Raw genomic sequence first — 24,988 nt, forward strand, 5'->3', positions numbered from 1 at the left:
CTCAGTGCCAAGGGATGTGCAGGTGAGCGGAGGTTACAGGGATCTGGCAGGGGAGCCTAGATAGGTGCTCTTTCAGAGGGTCAGTTCAGACTCAATGGGCTGAATGGCCTCTTGTTGCACTGTAGAGATTCTATGATTCGATTATCTGATGCTGAATAGAGTGTGCCACATTTGGAACAGTGCAAACCACCATAGAGTCCAAGGACAGGGGAGTTCCCAATGCAGCCTATCAAATCTGGCTACAATATGCCTCAAGATGTAATCATTCTGCACCACTAGATCAACAACAAAACAAGACAATTGTTATCAACAATTTGAAAAAATTACACAGGAAATAGTACCTGGGGCCACATGAAGAGTACATTTCAACGCTTTCCCTAGTCTGGTGAATTGATTTAAAGATAGTAATTAGAAGAGTAACTGGATAATTGTGTTTGACTTAGGAATGCTCTGACGATATTTATTCTGTACCTCGTACAGTGGCGCACATTAAAATGAGATCTCGCCTTTTACAGTTTGCATCTAATACCAGCTCATTAAAAATCCCTAATTTAAAAAAAATGTCACTAATTTCCTCTGATGGGATGATTAAATATACCACATGGGTCGAATGGAAATACCTCAGAGGTACTGGAGCGGTTCGGGCTTGGAACAGGGGGAAGAGGGGGGGGGTGGGGGGGCTTGCCCTCCCAAACTTACAACTTTACCACTGGGCAGCGACGGACGAGCGAATAAGGGGCTGGATCAAGAAGCCAGAAGCCGAGTGGGTGCGCGCGGAAGAGGCCTCCTGCATGGGGACCTCCCTCTGGGCCCTCGCCACGGTGGCGCTCCCATCCCCATCCCCACCCAAAAAACACTCCAGCAGCCCGGTGGAAATAGCCACCCCCCAGTCCTGGAACCAACTACGGCAACCATTTGGCCTGACCAGAATGTCGGGTAAAGCTCCCAACTGCAACCATACGTTCACGTCAGCGTTGACTGACGCCACCTTCAAAAGGTGGGGACAGGCCAGAAGGACACTGACAGTCTGGGACCGATACACGGACGGCAGGATCACAACACTGGGCGAACTGACAGAGAAATTCCAGCTAGCCAGGGGGAACGAGGTAAGGTACCTGCAACTAAAAAACTTCCTACGAAAGGAGACAGGGACATACCCACAACCACCACGACAGACACTACTGGAAGAGCTACTGGACGCAAGCATACTAGATAAAGGAAACTGTAGTGACATGTATGACCGACTGGTAGAAGGGGCCGACACCGTATTGGACGCAACACGAATGAAGTGGGAGGACGACCTGGGGATCGAAATAGGGTGGGGACTCTGGAGCGAAGCACTGCATAGGGTCAACTCCACCTCCAAGGCTCAGCCTGACGCAACTAAAAGTGGTACATAGAGCCCACTTAAGAACCCGTATGAGTAGGTTCTTCCGGAGGTGGAGGACAGATGTGAGCGGTGCCAAGGAGGCCCAGCCAACCATGCCCACATGTTCTGGTCCTGCCCCAGACTTGTGGAGTACTGGACAGCCTTCTTCGAGGCAATGTCCAAGGTGGTGGGGGTGAGGGTGGAGCCATGCCCGAAAGTGGCAGTCTTCGGGGTTTCAGGCCAGCCAGATCTATTCCTGGAGAGGAGGGCGGACGCCCTTGCCTTTGCCTCCCTGATCGCCCTCTGTAGAATCCTGCTCGGCTGGCGGTCAGCAGCACCACCCAAAGCTGCAGACTGGCTGTCCAACGTCTCGGAATCGCTCCAAATGGAGAAAATAAAATTCGCCATCCGAGGGTCAGACGACGGCTTCCACAGAACGTGGGAGCCATTCACCCAATTGTTCCGAAACCGGTTTGTGGCCAACAAACAAGCAGAAGAATAGCCAGGTAGCCAAGTAACAGGGGAGAGTAGCCAAAGCATGAGAGGGAGAGATAGGCCGGGAGAGGGGGGGTGGGGGAAACAGCTAAATCTAAGAGGAAGGAAAGGCGAGCCACGGGGGGGGGGGGCAGGAGTAGAGGGAAGAGACAGAACAAAAGAGGAGAGCCAGGGAGGGGGAGGCAGGGAAACATTAACAAACGTAACATCCACAGGAACAGAGAAAATGGGAGGGCCGCAGAAGCGGAAGTGCGCAGAAGCGGAACGAGATGACAACGGCAGCGAACTCCTCTGGGAGAAGCAAGGGACGACAACACCACGAACAGATACCTACTTATGTGTGTAAATAATTTTGCCAAGTGTAGAGCTGCTGCTGTTGAGCATAATACCATCCGATGGCTTCTCAGGGAAAATTAAAACGTCAGCAGCAGCAGCGACCCGTAGAGGAGTGGGGATGAGTGCTCCGTTGGGAGGGTGTGGGAAGACTGAGGCGAGTGGGGTCACGTCTAGTCAATTGCTATTGTACATTCTCTTTTTGCACTATGTTAATGTTCACTCTATTTTGCTGTGTTACGATTACTATTTATGAAAAACTTTGCAAAACTTTACCTAAAAAAAATATATATTTAAATATACCACATTGGACTTGGACACCAAATAAGATCAGGATCATGCTCAGTTCTGTTCCAAAACACTATACCCTTGCCCGCAGAGACTCTCAACACTCAAGGCAGTGTCTATAGAAGCACATCACAGATGGAATCAGAATTCGGGACAAAAGCAAAGGCACTAGCAATTCAAAATACTGCAACAGTTACATTTAATCTACTCTCAATCATCAGCAAAGCAATGGAGGGTGGTGCTATGACATTTCATATCAAAAAATGCATTTACCGAGTGGGGTGAACCATAGGACAAGTTATTAAAAAGCTGACTTCAGGTGACAATATGAGAGAGCAGGTCGTATGAAAGGTGGATCCTGCAGGGTCCTCCTATTTTGATCCTTTTTGCCTAGTTTTTCGGGAGATTGTGTGTTCCAGCCAGCAGGTTGGTGTGGATAAGATAGTCGGCAGAGGAATATTTAAAGACTTCGCGAATCGGACAGCACGGTGGCGCAGTGGTTAGCATTGCTGCCCCACAGCACCGAGGTCCCAGGTTCGATCCCGGTTCTAGGTCACTGTCCGTGTGGAGTTTGCACGTTCTCCCCGTGTTTGCATGGGTTTCGCCCCCACAACCCAAAGATGTGCAGGGTAGGTGGATTGGCCACGCTAAATTGCCCCTTAATTGGAAAAAATGAATTGGGTACTATTTTGCAAAAAAAGCCTTTGCGAAGAAGGCCACGGGTAGCCCGACAAAGGAATCAGGGGAGGAAAGCTGGCGAAGGCAGCCACACCAATCACATTAGAGTTGCCCGCGGCAGTGATGGCACAGGAGTTGGAGAAGTTTGGCAGGCAGAAGGGTGGGCAATTTGAGCAGCAAGGAACGTGGAAACTCCACACAGACAGTGACTCAGAGCTGGGATCGAACCTGGGACCTCAGCGCAGTGAGGCAGCAATGCTAAACACTGCGCCACCGTGCTACCCAATTTTCAAAGTATTTTGATATTGCTCTGCCGACTATCTGTTATCCACGCCAACCTGCTGGAACACAGAATCTCCCAACAAAACAGGCAAATAGGATCAAAATACGAGGACCCTGGCAGGATCCACCTTTCGTAGCAAGGAAAGGAGATTAAAGAGTTGTTCAAAGCCACCATAGGTGCGGCGTTGGGCCCAATATGAGAGCAGCTGGACAAAACTGTTAAAGCTGGTGAAGGAGAAAAGGAAGACGCTGAAGGGCTTGGTGGAGGCCTTGTAGAGGCATGAAGATCAGCTTGCCTCGTTGGAAGCTGAAATGCTAAATGAAAGGGTAATAATGGGCTGAAGGCCAAAGTTGAAGATCTGGAGAACAGGTCAAAGCACCTGAATCCCAGAGTGGTGAATTTGTCAAAATGAGTGGATGGCCCAAGGGCAACGGAGTCGTTTGAAGAGAAGTTCTCTCGAGGGGGATTGTTCGCCCCTCCAGGGTTGGACAGGGCTTACCAGGCACTGCGGCCGAATGAGCCATCAGTGATCGTCTACTTTCACAGTTTTCAGAGAAATGAGCCAGTCCTGGAGTGAGCCAAGAAGAACCGGCACATTGACTGGGACAGGCATAATTATCATTTATGCATTTATCAGCACATTGGTACTGAGCTGGCGAAGCGACACCATCGGATGGTATCAACAGCAGCAGCGCTGTACACTTGGCAAAATTATTTACACACATAAGTAGGCATCTGTTTAATAAGGCGGTCCTGTACAAAAAGGGTGCGGGGTTCGGTGTGGTGTATCCAGCGAGACTGAGTCACAAAGGACTCGAAGGATCACTACTTTGACACACCGGAACAGACAGAGGCTATCATCAGGGATAAAGGACTGGGATGAGCTTGAGAAGGGCTGGTGGGATTGTGAATGTGAAAGTCAGGTTGGGTTGATTGTAAATATTGCAATATATGTCTTGGAGGTCGGTGTGGGAATTTTACTCGAGGCCAGGGTTATGGGAGATGTCAAAGCGGCTGGATTGATATGGAAGTTTGGTAATTGGAGGGAAAGGGGAGCATAGTAAGGATGCTGGTATTTGGACAAGGGAGTAGGGAGGGTGGATTAGGGCCTTTGTGGCTGTATTAATGGGTGGGACCCAGGGGATGCGGGGGCATCTTCCTGGGTTGGCTAGTGAACAGTAATAGTGGGGGGAGGGGCTGTGATTTGTTGGGTCAGTTTGGCAAGGGTCAATGAGTCTAGAATGTTTGTTTGGGAGGGGGCTAGATGAGGTGTCAGCCAAGGAGGCGTGAGAGGCTCCCAACAAGGCTAGTCACCTGGAATGTGCGAGGCCTGGGGGACCTGTAAAGAGGACAAGGGTTTTTCGTGATTAAAGAGTTTGGAAGCAGGCGTGGTGTTTTTACACGAGACCCATTTGTGGGGAGGGGACCAGACAAGGCTCTGGAGAGCCTGGGTGAACCAGGTGTTTCACTTGGGTTTGATAGGAGGGACCAGGGTGCAGTAATTTTAATCAAATTGGAAAAAAATGCAAATTTTGTAAACTGGTTTTTATTAATTAAACCAGGGCAACAGGAGTGAAATTCAATGCTTTAGTAGACGTGAGATTGATATTCCCCATGTTGTAGGTAACACCAGCTGCAGCACAATAGGCCAAATATTTGAACGAGCAGAATTAGTGTTCTATCCAGCCAAGATAAACTTCCAAAACAAAGACAAACGCAACTTACTTTAAAAAAAGCTAGCTGCAAGGATAAAGATAAATATAGAAAATTTAAATTTCTTAGGCAAACAAAAGTTAACACTAGAAAGCCAGCACATGCAGGACTGAACAGTTCCGACATTAGATATATAAAGAAAACACGGAAGAGAAAGTGGAAATTTCTATATGTCGAAACAAGTAACAAACATCGCCTCAAATGCAAACAGTTGAATTTTGAATTGCTCTTAGATTTTCCAAGTATGCACTCTATGCGGATGATCTGCTTCTGTACGTTTCGGACCCAGTAGAGGGACGGAGGAAATCATGAAGCTTTTAGGGGAATTCGGCCGGTTTTCGGGGTATAAGCTAAACATGGATAAGAGTGAAATGTTTGTGGTTCAGGCGAGTGGACCAAATGAAGGACGATTTCCGGAGGTAGGACGCGCTCCCATTGTTGCTGGCCGGGACGGTACAAACGGTGAAAATGACGGTCCTCCCGAGGTTCTCATTTGTATTTCAATGTCTCCCCATTTTTATTCCGCGGTCCTTTTTTAAGCGGGTCATTAGGGTGATCATGGGCTTCGTCTGGGCAGGCAAGACCCCGAGGGTAAGGAAGGTAATGCTCGAGCGGAGCCGGAGATAGGGCGGGCTGGCGCTGCAAATTTTAGCAACTACTACTGGGCGGCTAACATAGCCATTATCAGGAAGTGGTGGAGGGGGGTTGTCGGTGTGGGTGCAGAAGGAGGCGGCTTCTTGTAAGGGCACCAGTCGGGGGGTGTTGGTAACTGCGCCTCTGCCGCTCCACTCCACCACTCCAGTGGTGGTGGCGGCCCAGATAGTTTGGGGCCACTGGAGGCGGCATGTGGGAGCATCGGTCTGGGCCCCAATTTGTGATAACCACCGGTTTGCCCCAAGGGGTTCCGGGTATGGCGGAGAGTGGGGATTGAGGGGGTGGGGAATGTGTTCACAGAGGGCTACTTTCCGAGTATGAGGGCGCTGGAGGAAAAGTTTGGGCTGGCGAGAGTAAACAAATCAGATATTTGCAGGTGCGGGACTTCCTTCGTAAACAGATGGCAACCTTCCCACTCCTATCGCTGAGGGGGATTCAGGACAGGGTCGTTTCCAGAAGGTGGGTAGGGGGTTGGAGCGACTCGGACATCTATAAGGAGCTTATGGGGTCGGAGGAGACGCAGACCGAGGAGCTGAAGCGTAAGTGGGAGGAGGAGCTGGGAGGTGACCTAGAGGATGGTTTATGGGCAGACGCGTGGAGTAGAGGCAACGCGTCCACAACATGCGCCAGGCTCAGCCTGATGCAATTTAAGGTTGTGCACCGGGCTCACATGACAGTGGCGAGGATGAGCAGATTCTTTGGGGTGGAGTACAGGTGCACAAAATGCGCGGGAGGACCAGCGAACCATGTCCACATGTTTTGGACATGTCCAAAGCTTCGGGGATTTTGGCAGGGGTTTGAGGACATCATGTCCAAGGCTTTAAAAACTAGGGTGGCGCTGGTCCAGAGGTGGCGATTTTCGGGGTATCGGAAGATCCGGGAATCCAGGAGAAGAGGCAGATGTTTTGGCCTTTGCTTCCCTGGTAGCCCGGAGACGGATACTATTGGCATGGAGGGACCCAAAGCCCCCAAAGTCGGAGACCTGGCTATCGAACATAGCTAGCTTTCTCCGTATGGAGAAAGTTAAGTTCACCTTGAGAGGTTCACTGTTAGGGTTCACCTGTTAGGGTGGCAACCGTTCGTCGGCTTCCTTGCGGAAAATTAATAGTCAGCAAACCGGGGGCGGGGGAGGTTAGGTTGGAGTCGGGGGTCAATAAGGGTGGGACCTGTACGAAAGGTAAATGGTTTTTGCATTATGTTTATGGTTTCATGTATCTTGTCTATTTTGTTGTTGCTTCTATACCAAAAATACCTCAACAAAATGTTCATTCAAAAAAATAAAAGATTTTCCAAGTATGGCCCACACTTCCTATATATCCTAAAAAAACAATTGGATTGTGTAGTGACTTCAGGAAACGTGCATAAAACAGGAAGGTGATATTTTGAAATGTCTTTAATCGTATTAATCCCAGGAAACGTAATACACAGTGCTGAATTTGGTGCATTTGAGTGCTATAGTGAGAGTTTGGTGATTGAGGGAGTTAGGTGAGGAGGGAGTCCGGTGCTCCTTTCATTTTGTTTCCTACATTTCCGCAAGAGCGAGAAGGGAGCCAGGAGTTTACAGAGAGTGCAGCTGACTGGGAGCAGAGTCGGAGGGCGGAGGTCCAGTTGGTCCACCGGGCAGTTATATTCTGTAAGGTAAGAGGGGATGGAGGCTAGGCCAGTTGCATGCTCCTCCTGTAGGATGTGGGTGGTGAGGGATACCACCGGTGTCCCTGCTGACTATACCTGTGGGAAGTGCACCCAACTCCAGCGCCTCAGAGACCGTGTTAGGGAACTGAAGCTGGAGCTGGATGAACTTCGGATCATCCGGAGGCAGAGGGGGTGATAGAGAGGAGTTACAGGGAGGTAACCACACCCAAGGTACAGGACAAGAGTAGCTGGGTTATAGTCCGGGGAAAGAAAACAAACAGGCAGACAGTGCAGGGATCCCTCGTGGCCGTTCCCCTTCAAAACAAGTATACCATTTTGGATGCTGTTGGGGGGGGGGGGATGACCTACCGGGGGAAGGCCCTAGCGGCCAGGTCTCTGGCACTGAGTCTGGCTCTGGGGCTCAGAAGGGAAGGGGGAGAATAGAAAAGCAATAGTAGTAGGAGATTCAATGGTTAGGGGAATAGATAGAAGATTCTGTGGACGCGAGCGAGACTCCCAGAAGGTACGTTGCCTCCCGGGTGCCAGGGGTGTCTCGGATCGTGTCTTCAGGATCCTTAAGGGGGATGGGGAGCAGCCAGAAGTCGTGGTGCACATTGGTACCAACGACGTAGGTAGGAAAAGGGGTGTGGAGGTAATAAACGAGTTGAGGGAGTTAGGTTGGAAGTTAAAAGCCAGGACAGACAGAGTTGTCATCTCTGGTTTGTTGCCGGTGCCACGTGATAGCGAGGCTAGGAATAGGGAGAGAGTGCAGTTGAACACGTGGCTGCAGGAATGGTGTAGGAGGGAGGGCTTCCGGTATTTGGATAATTGGAGCGCATTCTGGGAAAGGTGGGACCTGTACAAGCAGGACGGGTTGCATCTGAACCAGAGGGGCACCAATATCCTGGGAGGGAGGTTTTCTAGTACTCTTCGGGAGGGTTTAAACTAATTTGGCAGGGGAATGGGAACCAGATTTGTAGTCCAGCAACTAAGGTAGCCAATATTCAGGACGCCAAAGCGTGTAGTGAGGCAGTGGGGAGGGGAACACTGACAAAGGAGAGTACTTGTAGGCACGGCGATGGGTTGAAGTGTGTATACTTTAACGCAAGAAGCATCAGGAATAAGGTGGGTGAACTTAAGGCATGGATCGGTACTTGAGACTACAATGTGGTGGCCATCATGGAAACTTGGATAGAAGAGGGGCAGAAATGGTTGTTGGAGGTCCCTGGTTATAGATGTTTCAATAAGATTAGGGAGGGTGGTAAAAGAGGTGGGGGGGTGGCATTGTTAATTAGAGATAGTATAACAGCTGCAGATTGGCAGTTCGAGGAGTATCTGCCTACTGTGGTAGTATGGGTCGAAGTCAGAAACAGGAAAGGAGCAGTCACCTTGTTTGGAGTTTTCTATAGGCCCCCCGATAGTAGCAGAGATGTGGAGGAACAGATTGGGAAACAGATTTTGGAAAGGTGCAGAAGTCACAGGGTAGTAGTCATGGGTGACTTCAACTTCCCAAACATTGAGTGGAAACTCTTTCGATCAAATAGTTTGGATGGGGTGGTGTTTGTGCAGTGTGTCCAGGAAGCTTTTCTAACAGTATGTAGATTGTCCGACCAGAGGGGAGGAGCTATTGGATTTGGTACTTGGTAATGAACCAGGACAAGTGATAGATTTGTTAGTGGGGGAGCATTTTGGAGATAGTGACCACAATTCTGTGACTTTCACTTTAGTAATGGAGAGGGATAGGTGCGTGCAACAGGGCAAGGTTTACAATTGGGGGAAGGGTAAATACGATGTTGTCAGACAAGAATTGAAATGCATAAGTTGGGAACATAGGCTGTCAGGGAAGGACACAAGTGAAATGTGGAACTTGTTCAAGGAACAGGTACTACGTGTCCTTGATATGTATGTCCCTGTCAGGCAGGGAAGAGATGGTCGAGTGAGGGAACCATGGTTTTTTTTTTTTTTTTTAAATATGTTTATTCAAAGTTTTTCCAACAAAAATTTTCAACCAGTTAAGCCCGCCCCCCCCCCCCCCCGCCGTAACAGAAAAGAAAAAGAGAAGGAACAGAACAAAACATAAACATATCAATCCAACATAATACAGAACTTGTATAAATGGGTTCCTCCCGCACATATTGACTCTCCCATATGTTTATGTTTTTCCTCTTTCAAGTGCCCCTAGGAAAACCCCCTTCCCCACCCACCCATATACCCCCCCCCCCCCCCCCCCGGGTTGCTGACCGACCTCCTTCTAACGCTCCGCGAGATAGTCTAGGAACGGTTGCCACCGCCTGAAGAATCCCTGCGCAGACCCTCTCAAGGCAAACTTTATCCTCTCCAGCTTGATGAACCCTGCCATATCATTTATCCAGGCTTCCACACTGGGGGGATTCGCGTCCTTCCATAATAGCAAGATCCTCCGCCGGGCTACCAGGGACGCAAATGCCAGAATACCAGCCTCTTTTGCCTCCTGCACTCCCGGCTCGTCCGCCACGCCAAATAGTGCCAGCCCCCCAACTTGGCTTGACCTGGACTTTCACCACCTTAGACATAGTCCTCGCGAAACCCCCCCCAGAACCCATCCAGTGCCGGGCACGACCAGAACATGTGGGCGTGATTCGCCAGGCTTCCTGAGCACCTCCCACATCTGTCCTCCACTCCAAAGAACCTACTCCGCCTCGCCCCTGTCATATGCACTCTGTGAATAACCTTAAACTGTATCAGGCTAAGCCTGGCACACCAGGAAGAGGAATTAACCCTACTCAGTGCATCGGCCCACAGACCCTCTTCAATCTCCTCCCCCAACTCCTCCTCCCATTTGCCCTTCAGCTCCTCTACCGATGCTTCCTCCTCTTCTTTCATCTCCTGATATATCGCCGAAACCTTGCCTTCTCCGACCCATACACCCGATATCACCCTATCCTGAAATCCCCGTGCCGGGAGCAACAGGAATTCCCTCACCTGCCGCCTCACAAACGCACTCACCTGCATGTACCTGAACGCATTTCCCGGGGGTATCCCAAACTTCTCCTTCAGCGCCCCTAGGCTCGCAAACGTCCCATCTATAAACAGGTCCCCCATCCTTCTGATCCCTGCCAGATGCCAGCTCTGAAACACCCCGTCCATCCTTCCTGGGACAAACCGATGGTTATTTCTGATCGGGGACCACACCGAAGCTCCCATCTCACCCGTGTCATCGCCACTGCCCCCAGATCTTTAGCGTTGCCGCCACCACCGGACTCGTGGTGTACCTTGTCGGCGAGAGCGGCAGCGGTGCCGTCACCAGCGCCCTCAGGTTCGTTCCTTTGCAGGACGCCATCTCCAGCCTCTTCCATGCCACCCCCTCTATTACCCACTTACGGATCATCGCCACGTTGGCTGCCCAATAGTAGCCACCCAGATTCGGCAACGCCAGCCCTCCTCTGTCCCTACTACGCTCCAGAAACCCCCTCCTTACCCTCGGGGTCTTGTTTGCCCACACAAAACCCATGATGCTCCTACATACCCGCTTAAAAAAGGCCTTGGTAATCATAATAGGAAGGCACTGGAACACAAAAAGAAACCTCGGGAGGACCATCATTTTAATCGACTGTACCCTGCCCGCTAGCAAGAGTGGCAACACATCCCATCTTTTGAAGTCCTCCTCCATCTGCTCCACCAGCCGCGTCAAATTAAGTTTGTGCAGGGCCCCCAACTCCGAGCTACCTGGATCCCCAAGTACCGAAAGCTCCTTTCCGCACTCCTAAATGGTAGGTCGTCTATCCCTCTTCCCTGGTTCCCTGGATGCACCACGATGAGCTCACTTTTCCCTACATTGAGCTTATAGCCCGAGAAGTCCCCAAACTCCCTTAGGCTCTGCATGACCTCCACCATCCCCTCCACTGGATCTGCCGCATACAGCAGGTCGTCCGCATACAGCAACACCCGATGCTCCTCTCCCCCTCGGACCACCCCCTCCATTTCCTGGACTCCCTGAATGCCATGGCCAAAGGCTCAATTGCTAATGCAAACAACAGGGGGGGACATGGGGCACCCCTGCCTCGTCCCTCGATACAGCCGAAAATACTCCGACCTCCGCCGATTCGTAACCACATTCACCACCGGGGCTCTATATAGGAGCTTAACCCAACTGATAAACCCCTCCCCAAACCCAAACCTCCGCAACACTTCCCAGAGATACTCCCACTCCACTCGGTCAAAGGCCTTCTCCGCGTCCATAGCTGCCACTATCTCCGCCTGTCCCTCCACCGATGGCATCATAATCACGTTTAGGAGCCTCCGCACATTGGTGTTTAGCTGCCTGGCCTTTACAAATCCCGTCTGGTCCTCGTGAATCACCCCGGGACACAGTCCTCAATCCGCGTAGCCAGCACTTTTGCCAGCAACTTAGCATCCACATTAAGGAGCGAAATCGGCCTATACGACCCACATTGCAGTGGGTCCTCGTCCCGCTTCAGGATCAGAGAAATCAGCGCCCCGGACATTGTCGGGGGCAGGGTCCCCCCCCTCCCTTGCCTCATTCAAGGTCCTCACCAGTAACGGGGCTAACCGGTCCGCATACTTCCTGTGGAACTCAACCGGGAACCCATCTGGCCCCGGGGCCTTCCCTGCCTGCATGCTCCCCAGTCCTTTAATCAGCTCCTCCAACCCAATTGGCACCCCCAAACCAGCCACCTCCTGCTCCTCCACCCTCGGGAACCTCAGTTGATCCAGAAATCGTCGCATCCACTCTTCCCCCGCTGGGGGCTGAGATCTGTACAGCTCCTCATAAAAGGCCTTAAATGCCTCATTTACTTTCACCGCACTCCGCACCATAGTTCCCCTGCCATCCTTGACTCCACCTATCTCCATCGCTGACATCCTCTTACGGAGCTGATGTGCCAGCATCCGGCTCGCCTTCTCCCCATACTCGTACGTCGCCCCGTGCTTTCCTCCACTGTGCCTCTGCCTTCCCTGTGGTCAACAGGTCAAATTCCATCTAGAGACTTCGCCGCTCCTTAAGTAGTCCCTCTTCAGGGGACTCTGCATATCTCCTGTCCACCCTTAGGATCTCCCCCACTAACCTCTCCCTTTACCTGCCCTCTCTCTTCTCCCTGTGAGCCCTGATGGAGATTAACTCTCCCCTGACCACCGCCTTCAGCGCCTCCCATACTACCCCCACCTGCACCTCCCCGTTGTCGTTGGCCTCCAAATACCTTTCAATGCACCCCCGCACCCTCCCGCACACCACCTCATCTGCCAGTAATCCCACATCCAGACGCCACAGCGGGCGTTGGTCCCTCTCCTCTCCCAACTCCAGCTCCACCCAGTGCGGGCCGTGGTCTGAGATGGCTATGGCCGAGTACTCCGTTCCCTCCACTTTCGGGATCAGCGCCCTGCTCAAAACAAAAAAATTTATCCGCGAGTAGGCTTTGTGTAAGTGGGGAAAAAAAGAAAATTCCCTGGCCAGGGTCCTAGCAAATCTCCACGGATCTACTCCCCCCCCCCCCCCAAATCTGGTCCATAAACCCCCTAAGCACCTTGGCCGCAGCCGGCCTCTTCCCCGTCCTAGATCTGTAACGATCTAATGCTGGGTCCAACACAGTGTTGAAATCCCCCATTATCAAGCTTACTACCTCCAGGTCCGGAATACGCCCCAACATACGCTTCATAAATCCAGCATCGTCCCAGTTTGGGGCGTATACGTTTACCACTACCACCCACGACCCCTGCAGCCTACCGCTCACCATCACGTATCGATCTCCATTGTCCACTACTATATTCTTGGCCTCAAACGGCACCCGCTTCCCCACCAATATTGCCACCCCTCTATTCTTCGCATCCAGCCCCGAATGGAATACCTGTCCTACCCATCCCTTTCTTAACCTGACCTGGTCTGCCACCTTCAAATGTGTCTCCTGAAGCAAGACCACATCTGCCTTCAGTCCCTTTAAGTGCGCGAACACTCGGACCCTCTTAACCGGCCCATTCAGGCCCCTCACATTCCACGTTATCAGCCGGATTGGGGGGCTTCTTCTTCTTCCTCCTCCCCTCCTGCCGACTAGCCATCTCCTTTTCTAGGCCAGTCCCGTGCCTACGCCTCCCACACCCTCCAGTCCCCCAGATGGGGGACCGCCGCCCCGACCACCTCTTCTGTTTCCAGTTCCCCCTCGGCCAATGCAGAAGCAACCCTATTTCTCCCCCCCTCCCTCCCCCAACTAGATCCATATCTAGCTCTTTTGCTCCCCCATAACACTCCCGTAAGTCAGCTGACACCTGCTAAACCCCCCCCACCGGTGTGGGAATCCCCCCTCCTCCTCCTCCCCATCAATCAGTGTGCCCTCCTCCATCCTCCCCCTCCATCCTTCCCTAGCGCGGGAAAAAGCCCACGCTTTCCTGAGCCGGCTCCGCCCCCTCTGGCGCCGCTCCTGTTGCGGCCTTATCTCAATTCCCCCATCCCCGGGCCTCCCCTCCCTCCAGCATTGGCGCCCACATTCTCTCAGTCTCCCCATCAGATCTCTTCCCCCATCCCCATCCATCACCCAACCCGTGGAACATTCCCTACGCATAGTTAAAACCCTGTACACAACCGACATCCCCCCACAACCACTGACCCTCAGTTTGAGTCCAACTTTTCAGTTTGTATAAAGGTCCAAGCCTCTTCAGGCGTTTCAAAGTAGTGGTGTCAATCCTGAAATGTGACCCACAATCGCGCTGGCTGCAGCATTCCGAATCTCACCCCCTTCCTATGTAGCACCGCCTTGGCCCGATTAAAACCAGCCCTCTTCTTTGCCACCTCTGCACTCCAGTCCTGACAGATTCGGATCTCCGTATTCTCCCACCTGCTGCTCCGCTGTTTCTTGGTCCATCTCAAGACACACTGTCCACGAAACAATGAAACCTCACCACTACCGTCCTTGGCGCCTCGTTGGCCTTGGGTCTCCTCGCCAGGACCCGATGAGCCCCATTTAGCTCCAGGGGACTTGGAGAAGCCTCCGCACCCATCAGCGAATTGAGCATCGTGCTCACATATGTCCCCTCCACCCCTTCAGGGAGACCCAGAATCAGAAGATTCTTCTTCCTCGACCTGTTCTCCAGGTCCTCGAATCTTTCTGCCCACCTCTTGTGCAGCGCCTCGTGCGCCTCCATCTTCACCGCCAGGCCCAAGATCTCGTCCTCGTTCTCTGCGGCTTTTTCCCGCACCTCCCGGATCTCTACCCCATGGGCCTTCTGGGTCTCCTTTAGCCCCTCGATTGCAGTCAGCAGTGGTGCCAGCACCTCTTTCTTAAGCTCCTCCACGCAGCACCTGAGAAACTCCTGCTGCTCCAGCCCCCATGCCGCTCGATCTCCACCCTCCTGTTTTTTTCTCCCTCGCTTCTTTCGCTGCTCCAAATCTGCTTTTTTGACCGCTCCACTTCTGGTCCACTCCATACACTATGGAGGGGGGACCTTGCTCTCACCTTCCCACACGGGAAATCATCGAAAAATTGCCGTTGGGGCTCCTCTGGAGAGCCCAAAAGTCCGTTCTAGCGGGAGCAGCTGAAATGTGCGGCTATGCCGGAAGTCGTGAGGGAACCATGGTGGACAAGAGAGGTTGACTGTCTTAAGAGGAAGAAGGAGACTTATGTAAGGCTGAGGAAACAAGGTTCAGACAGGGTGCTGGAGGGAATCAAGATAGCCAGGAGGGAACTGAAAAAAGGGATTAGGAGAGCTAAGCGAGGGCATGAACAATCTTTGGCGAGTAGGATCAAGGAAAACCCCAAGGCCTTTTACGCATATGTGAGAAACATGAGAATGACTAGAGCGAGGGTAGGTCCGATCAAGGACAGTAGCGGGAGATTGTGTATTGAGTCTGAAGAGATAGGAGAGATCTTGAACTAGTACTTTTCTTCAGTATTTACAAATGAGAGGGGCCATATTGTTGTAGAGGACAGTGTGAAACAGACTGGTAAGCTCGAGGAAATACTTGTTAGGAAGGAAGATGTGTTGGGCATTTTGAAAAACTTGAGGATAGACAAGTCCCCCGGGCCTGACGGGATATATCCAAGGATTCTATGGGAAGCAAGAGATGAAATTGCAGAGCCGTTGGCAATGATCTTTTCGTCCTCACTGTCAACAGGGGTGGTACCAGGGGATTGGAAAGTGGCGAATGTCGTGCCACTGTTCAAAAAAGGGACTAGGGATAACCCTGGGAATTACAGGCCAGTTAGTCTTACTTCGGTGGTAGGCAAAGTAATGGAAAGGGTACTGAAGGAGAGGATTTCTGAGCATCTGGAAAGACACTGCTTGATTAGGGATAGTCAGCACGGATTTGTGAGGGGTAGGTCTTGCCTTACAAGTCTTATTGAATTCTTTGAGGAGACCAAGCATGTGGATGAAGGTAAAGCAGTGGATGTAGTGTACATGGATTTTAGTAAGGCATTTGATAAGTTTCCCCATGGTAGGCTGATGCAGAAAGTAAGGAGGCATGGGATAGTGGGAAATTTGGCCAGTTGGATAACGAACTGGCTAACCGATAGAAGTCAGAGAGTGGTGGTGGATGGCAAATATTCAGCCTGGAGCCCAGTTACCAGTGATGTACCGCAGGGATCAGTTCTGGGTCCTCTGCTGTTTGTGATTTTCATTAATGACTTGGAAGAGGGAGTTGAAGGGTGGGTCAGTAAATTTGCAGACGATACGAAGATTGGTGGAGTTGTGGATAGTGAGGAGTGCTGTTGTCAGCTGCAAAGAGACATAGATAGAATGCAGAGCTGGGCTGAGAAGTGGCAGATGGAGTTTAACCCTGAAAAGTGTGAGGTTGTCCATTTTGGAAGGACAAATATGAATGCGGAATACAGGGTTAACGGTAGAGTTCTTGGCAATGTGGAGGAGCAGAGAGATCTTGGGGTCTGTGTTCATACATCTTTGAAAGGTGCCACTCAAGTGGATAGAGCTGTGAAGAAGGCCTATGGTGTGCTAGCGTTCATTAACAAAGGGATTGAATTTAAGAGCCATGAGGTGATGATGCAGCTGTATAAACCTTTGGTAAGGCCACATTTGGAGTGCTGTGTACAGTTCGGGTCGCCTCATTTTAGGAAGGATGTGGAAGCTTTGGAAAAGGTGCAAACGAGATTTACCAGGATGTTGCCTGGAATGGAGAGTAGGTCTTACGAGGAAAGGTTGAGGGTGCTAGGCCTTTTCTCATTAGAACGGAGAAGGATGAGGGGCGACTTGATAGAGATTTATAAGATGATCAGAGGAATAGATAATAGTAGACAGTCTGAGACTTTTTCCCCGGGTGGAACAAACCATTGCAAGGGGACATAAATTTAAGGTGAATGGTGGAAGATATAGGGAGGATGTCAGAGGTAGGTTCTTTACCCAGAGAGTAGTGGGGGCATGGAATGCACTGCCTGTGGAAGTAGTTGAGTCGGAAACATTAGGGACCTTCAAGCAGCTATTGGATAGGTACATGGATTACAGTAGAATGATATAGTGTAGATTTATTTGTTCTTAAGGGCAGCACGGTAGCATTGTGGATAGCACAATTGCTTCACTGCTCCAGGGTCCGAGGTTTGATTCCGGCTTGGGTCACTGTCTGTGCGGAGTCTGCACGTCCTCCCCGTGTGTGCGTGGGTTTCCTCCGGGTGCTCCGGTTTCCTCCCACAGTCCATGGATGTGCAGGTTCGGTGGATTGGCTGTGATAAATTGCCCTTAGTGTCCAAAATTGCCCTTATAGTGTTGGGTGGGGTTGCTGGGTTGTGGGGATAGGGTGGAGGTGTTGACCTTGGGTAGGGTGCTCTTTCCAGGAGCCGGTGCAGACTCGATGGGCCGAATGGCCTCCTTCTGCACTGTAAATTCTATGATAATCTATGATTAATCTAGGACAAAGGTTCGGCACAACATCGTGGGCCGAAGGTCCTGTTCTGTGCTGCATTTTTCTATGTTCTATGTTCTATGACCTTTATCCTCTCTGAACCAAATTAGCACTTGTTGCATCGAAACCCCAAATTTCCTTTCGTTTAAATCCCTCCATGGCTTTGCTATAATTTCCATCTCGGCAATCTCCTCCAGTGCTGCAACCATCTTACCAAGCTGGACTTTCCTTCAGCTGTGACTTGTTCATCAATCCCCTTTGCTTCACCTCCACATTGGCAAGCATGCCTTCAGCTGCCCAAGCCTGACGCTTTGTAACTAACACCCGAAACCCTCAACTTTCCTCCATTTACAATCACTCACTTTTTGACAATGGTTTTTATTCACCCCTTTCTATATCCTTCAGTGCTTTTGGACAGTGTTACGGGTTTTATATGAATGCAAGCAGCTGCTGGTGAAGCCACCTGGTGCAGTATTAAATCTGCCATTACCTTGCATTGCAACAGTGAAAGCTTTGGGATAACCTGATGGTCTGAAAGGCAGCACGAATTTATGTTCATCTTTACATACCATCTTGAGCACTGTCTGCAATGAGGTGATTTTAAAAATTGCGCGTGGGTGCAGATAGAGAAAGGAAACAGAAATGAAGAGGCATTTGGTATTCTTTGTAAAAACAGCCAAAGCAAAGGCAGCATCCGCCTGCCTTAAAAAAGTACATGTTACATTTAAATGGCAATGCTGCCCTCTGCTGCATATTTCTCCACAATGTACCCCTGAAAATAATGCCTATTTTAGGTCACAGCAAAGTCAGGGCATTAATTAAACTACACTTTTCTGCTTAATTGAGCAGAAACTGCTCCTGATTGACTATTAGCCCCCTAGCACCCAAACACAATATAAAGAGTACAGGCTGCACAAAAAAAGATCAGTTTCGGAGAGTGACGACTGCAGATGATGAACTGCTTGTCTATTTGTTTCCAGAGCAAAACTCCCAAGATTTTTAAGGGCGGGAGCGAGTAATCCATCTGTCAACATGTCGCAACAATAGAGAGGTAGCTACTAAGTGCCCGAAAGAAATGCAGAAACTGTGGTTTAGAAAAATGGACAAACCAAGACATTTTGTAATCCTCACTCAAATTTGATTTGTTCCCGATTGTGACTGGGATGCTGTGCACTTCTTTTTGTTTTCAGTGCAGATGTGACATTGACAGCTCCTCCTTGTTCTGTTCGTCTCAGAAAGAGAAAATCAGTTTAAATGATATTCCATTTCAGATGCTGATGAGAGATCTGTGGACGGGTGCAGAGCTGTGCAAACAAGGAGGGGGTGGTGTGATGGATCAGCGCTGTCAGAGCAGGGTGGCTGATTAAACTGCAGGGTTTTCAAATACAAAGTGCCTACTTTTTCACTAGCTTTTCAAGAGCAAGAGTCCTTGCTCAAGGTTAAAAAAGCACAACTATTTAAAGGAGCCTCATAGCTGTTAACACTTGTTTGGAGCTCCAGGGCAATACTTGCTACTTCAGAGCTCGCAACCCCAAAACATTGTCTCTTGGTCCCACTAGGAGTTGCGACCTACAGTTTGGGAAGCCTGCTTTAGGGTTACTGAATAAAGGCAAGAACTTTCACTATGCCTCAAATGTTACACACAGCTTTGAAAGTAGGGATAGATAATATGGAAATCATTCGCATATACAGCTGTTCTCCTCCTGTTGTTTCCTCTGCGTAATTAAATGACTACCATAAGGTGTTTCTTTAGTCTAGGATGGAAGAAGAGAAAAATATCTGCATCCTCCCTGGTACAGTGCACTGAATCACAACTTTTGGGAACAAGTAAATCAACTGATGTCTAGTTCTGCTGCCCAGTACAGCATGGAGCATGAGCATGAAAGTCTCCCATCCCTCAATTCATTGGACATTGTCCAATGTCCCGAATGTTTGCAATACTCAATACTCTTGTCTTTGTAATTGCCAGTTTTTGACAGCAGACAGCACTGGCAAGCAGCAAGTAACCCAACATCGTCCACCTGGGGGACAATAAAGATACTTTTGAGTCTTGCCATTCTTCCTTGCATTGAAAATCACCTGAACATTAGTCACCGGAAGAAGAATTTTGTTTGGTTCAGAAAAGCGAAACTTTACAATGGACACAAAATGTCAAAAAAAATAATTAAATAAGGTAGCCACAATGGCTCCACCTGGTGGCTGAACCTCACGAACCGGATAGGTCCCAGGCTCTGCTCCAACCTACGCTCAGCCAGCTGCTGGCAAGCAAGGTGGGAAAGTAATTTTCATTTTGGCAGGGAGCAGTAAACAACTGGAGGTCCTGGTCCTGAAAACATTTTCTTTAATCCTTGATGCAAATTGTTGGAAAGTGCAGAAAAATGTCTCAGTTGAGAGAAAGATTGGAGGCCTGACTTAATGGAAATTAAACAGAGTCGTGTCGGGCGCGTTGAGCTGGGTGTTTCCCAGCACCACAAACGACTCCACTATTAAATGGGGCAATGGCCAGTCGGGCCCCATTGCCAAGGCACCCGGGGAGCAGAGGGTGCCAGGGTATACCCATCCTGACCGAGTCTAACCGCTCAGGGGTCCCCGATCACTTAGGAGGGACGAGGCCAATAGATTGTGCCCTGGGTTTGGTTGTGAAGCATCCCACACTCAAACAGCCTCTCCATCTCACTATCCAATCTTACATGAAGAATCTGCAGGTTGGCTGCCAAATATGTCAATCTCTCCAGGAAAGAGGATGAAAGAAACAAAATTACTGAAGGTTACATGGAAGAGGACTGGTTTGGATATCAAACCCGAGCTTCAGCAATAAAGTAAAAGTTCAAGACAATCATTTCATAGATTTCACAGTGCAGAAGGGGGCCATTTGGCCCATCGAGTCTGCACCGGCTCTTGGAAAGAGCACCCTACCCAAGGTCAACACCTCCACCCTATCCCCATAACCCAGTAACCCCACCCAACACTAAGGGCAATTTTGGACACCAAGGGCAATTTATCATGGCCAATCCACCTAACCTGCACATCTTTGGACTGTGGGAGGAAACCGGAGCACCCGGAGGAAACCCACGCACACACGGGGAGAACGTGCAGACTCCGCACAGACAGTGACCCAAGCCGGAATCGAACCTGGGACCCTGGAGCTGTAAAGCAATTGTGCTATCCACAATGCTACCGTGCTGCCCCCATAAGTAGCGTGAGGCACTGGGAGTAAATCAAAAGCAAGTGAGGGGGGGGGAGAAGGTGGTCTGAAGACCAACACAAACTGGAACATCATTGTACAAAGTACCCCAGTCAGTTAATATGTATGTTTCCAAACATTACTATTGAATCCAAACATAAATTATCCAGCAGCTTACCCAAGTCATAAGCCATGAAGTCCGAAGAGAAGCATTTAGCCCCATGGCTCATTGAAGTGTCATTGTGGGTGTTTCCACCAAATACCAACATGGTTCCACTTTCAATAATGGCAGTGTGCAGGTAACGGAAGAAGCCTCGGTCTTTCAAGATTGTCCTTTTGAAATGGAAAAGAATGGATATCATTCCATATGCCTTTAGCAAGTTAGTACGGCTTTAAACTAACAGTTTCCAAACACTTGTATGTCTGGAGAATGGGGGGTGGAAACAATGCAAACATTGACAAATTTCCAGGAGCTCTTCCCCCAGAATTTATAACAATAATAATCTCAATTAGTGTCACAAGTAGGCTTCGTAAACAGTTAAGAAATTCCTGTAAAATATTGTCACATATTTGGGAACGCACGGTCATTACGGATACACTCCAATGGCTCTGCAACTATTTGAGATCATCCAAAAAATATGAAACATTCGCAGGAAGCTACTGACACCCACCCAGGGAAACCTGGCACTCATTTTCCAAAGCATATGTTCTTTTTTTTTTTTTAGAAACCATTTTAGAGGCATTTATAATTTTAACATTTTAACGTTCCAAACAAGAGGGCCCTACACAGGCAAACAACCGCAGTAACATACCCAACTTCCTCCTTGCCCCAACTCCTAGCTACCCATATATTAGATTCCCTGTCCTGATTCTCCACTGCCATTCCCCCCCCCCCGGACTCAGGGCTTTCTCCCATAGCCCGACTTCCAACTCCCCTCCCACTTCCTCTTCACCTCCCCGATTGGAACCCCTTCCCACTCCATCATCTCCTTACATATTTACGAGACCCTCCCTTACCAACCCCTGTTTTAGACATCACCTTATCCTGTAGTCCCCTTAGAGAAAGGCGAGGGAAGCTTGGAACCTGCCTCCGGACAAAGTCCCGTACCTGCAGGTACCAAAGTCCATTCCCACCCGGCAACTCAAACTCCTCTAGCTCCTCCAGGCTCGGGAAACCCTCCTCAATGAAGAGATCCCCAAATCTCTCAATCCCTGCCCTCTGCCAACTCCTAAAGCCCCCGTCCAGCCCCTCCGGAGCAAACCTGTGATTATCACAGATCGGTGACCATATCTACGCCCCCTTCAGTCTCATGTGCTGCTTCCATTGCCCTCACACTCTCAGGGTGTGGAGTAACGAGCCGGCGAGAACGGCAGAGGTGCCGTTAACAGAGTCTCCAGATTCGTGCCCTTGCAAGATGCCGCCTCCACTCGCTCCCACACCGGCCCCTCCCCCACTACCCATTTCTTAACATCGAAATATTGGCTGGCCAGTAGTAGTTCATAAAGTTCGGAAGGGCCAAGCCCCCCTCACCGCGCCCCAGCTCAAGAAGGACCTTCTTCACGCAAGGGGCTTTCCCAGCCCATGTAAAACCCGAGATCGCAGTGTTCATCGTCCAAAAAATGCCTTACAGATGAAGATTGGAAGACACAAACACAAACAGCAATCTCGGGAGGACTGTCATCTTCACTGTCTGTACCCTCCCTGCCAATGACAGCGGGAGCACACCCCACCTACGGAAGTCCCCTTTCATTTGCTCAATCATCCTACCCAAATTTAGCTTATGAAGCTGACCCCAGTCCCTTGCCAACTGAATCCCTAGGTACCTAAAACTCCTTCCCACCACTTTGAAAGGCATCTCCCTCAGTCTCCTCTCCTGCCCCCTTGCCTGGATCGCAAAGACCTCGCTCTTGCTCACGTTCAGCTTGTACCCTGAGAACTGTCCAAATTCCTCCAGTATTCCCATAATTCCTGCAATCCTCCCCCACAATGGGTCTGTTATATAAAGGAGCAAATCGTCAGCAGAGAGCGAAACCCGATGTTCCAATCCTACCCCTCACTATCCCCCACCAAATATTCGATGCCCTAAGCGCCATTGCCAAAGGCTCTATGGCCAGGGCAAACAGTAGTGGGGAGAGTGGACACCTCTGCCTTGTCTCCCTGCACAGACTAAAATACTCTGACAGAACCCGGTTGGCCCTTACATTTGCCACTGATGACTGATACAAGAAGCAGACCCATCCACGAATCCCTGACCAAATCCAAACCTTCACAGGCCATCCCACATGTACCTCCATTCCACCCGATCAAAGTCCTTTTCTGCGACCGTGACCACCGTCACCTCGGCCTCGCGCCCCCCCGCAGGCATCATTATCGCATTCAAGAGCCATCTAATCCTCTATACGTGTGGCCAAGATCTTTGCCAGTCGTTTTGCATCCACACTCGACAGGGAGATTGGCCTATACGACCTACAACTGTCCGCATCCTTAGCCCACTTCAAAATCAGGGAAATCAATGCTTGTGATAATGTTAGGGGGAGCACTCCCAGCTCCTCGGACTCATTAAAAGCCTTTACCAGGAGCGGCCCCAGCAGCTCGGAAAACTTTTTATAAAACTCAACTGGGTATCCGTCAGGTCCCCCGGACCTTACCCGAATGCATCGCCCCCAACCCGTCTATAACCTCCCCCAGCCGAATTGGTGCGCCCAGATCCTCCACCAACACATCTATCCTCGGGAACTCCAGCCACCCCAGGAATCGCTTCATGCCCTCCTGCCTGGCTGGGGGGGTTCCGATTTATATAATCTACTGTAAAATTCCCGAAACGCATCATTCACCCCCGCCGGATCCACAACCACCTTCCCCCCCCCCCCCCCCCCCCCCCCGCCCGCGTATCCTTTACTTTCCCAAACTCTCTTGCCGCCTCCTGTTTCCTCGGCTGATGCGCCAGCATCCTGCTGGTTTTTTCCCCATATTCATAGGCCTGGCCCTTTACCCTCCTTAGCTGTCCCTCCGCCTTACCAGTGGACAAGAGCCCAAATTCCAGCTGCAGTCTCTGACACTCCTTCAAAAGCCCGTCATCCGGAGACTCCAGATGCCTCCTGTCCACCTTTAAAGTTTCATATATCAGCCTGTCCAACTCTGCCCGCTCAGCCTTCTCCTTGTGGGCCCGAATTGGGATGAATTCCCCCTTATTAACCGCCTTCAGTGCCTCCCACACCACCCCAGCAGAGACCTCATTGATCTTTATATATCCCCGAATGGCCTCCCTCACCCGCTCGCACACCTCCTCCTCCGCTAATAGCCCCACATCAAACCTACATTGCAGCCGCTGGGCCTTTCCTTTGTTAGAACATAGAACATAGAACAATACAGCGCAGTACAGGCCCTTCGGCCCACAATGTTGCACCGAAACAAAAGCCATCTAACCTACACTATGCCATTATCATCCATATGTTTATCCAATAAACTTTTAAATGCCCTCAATGTTGGCGAGTTCACTACTGTAGCAGGTAGGGCATTCCACGGCCTCACTACTCTTTGCGTAAAGAACCTACCTCTGACCTCTGTCCTATATCTATTACCCCTCAGTTTAAAGTTATGTCCCCTCGTGCCAGCCATATCCATCCGCGGGAGAAGGCTCTCACTGTCCACCCTATCCAACCCCCTGATCATTTTGTATGCCTCTATTAAGTCTCCTCTTAACCTTCTTCTCTCCAACGAAAACAACCTCAAGTCCATCAGCCTTTCCTCATAAGATTTTCCCTCCATACCAGGCAACATCCTGGTAAATCTCCTCTGCACCCGCTCCAAAGCCTCCACGTCCTTCCTATAATGCGGTGACCAGAACTGTACGCAATACTCCAAATGCGGCCGTACCAGAGTCCTGTACAGCTGCAACATGACCTCCCGACTCCGGAACTCAATCCCTCTACCAATAAAGGCCAACACTCCATAGGCCTTCTTCACAACCCTATCAACCTGGGTGGCAACTTTCAGGGATCTATGTACATGGACACCTAGATCCCTCTGCTCATCCACACTTTCAAGAACTTTACCATTAGCCAAATATTCCGCATTCCTGTTATTCCTTCCAAAGTGAATCACCTCACACTTCTCTACATTAAACTCCACTTGCCACCTCTCAGCCCAGCTCTGCAGCTTATCTATATCCCTCTGTAACCTGCTACATCCTTCCACACTATCGACAACACCACCGACTTTAGTATCGTCTGCAAATTTACTCACCCATCCTTCTGCGCCTTCCTCTAGGTCATTGATAAAAATGACAAACAGCAACGGCCCCAGAACAGATTCTTGTGGTACTCCACTTGTGACTGTACTCCATTCTGAACATTTCCCATCAACCACCACCCTCTGTCTTCTTTCAGCTAGCCAATTTCTGATCCACATCTCTAAATCACCCTCAATCCCCAGCCTCCGTATTTTTTGCAATAGCCTACCGTGGGGAACCTTATCAAACGCTTTGCTGAAATCCATATACACCACATCAACTGCTCTACCCT

General features: G+C 50.2%; 1 protein-coding gene across 1 annotated transcript in view; it reads right to left on the minus strand.

Moving 5' to 3' along the window:
* atrn (attractin) overlaps window positions 1-24,988 on the minus strand; it is a 471,138-nt gene that overhangs the window by 311,284 nt on the left and 134,866 nt on the right. The window contains exon 10 of the mRNA XM_072497666.1: window positions 20,643-20,797. Within this exon, the coding sequence (XP_072353767.1) occupies window positions 20,643-20,797 (155 nt within the window). The remainder of the gene's footprint in view (window positions 1-20,642; window positions 20,798-24,988) is intronic.

Source organism: Scyliorhinus torazame, chromosome 3 (assembly GCF_047496885.1).
Source record: "Scyliorhinus torazame isolate Kashiwa2021f chromosome 3, sScyTor2.1, whole genome shotgun sequence".
In the NCBI taxonomy this organism is placed as follows: Eukaryota; Metazoa; Chordata; class Chondrichthyes; order Carcharhiniformes; family Scyliorhinidae; genus Scyliorhinus; species Scyliorhinus torazame.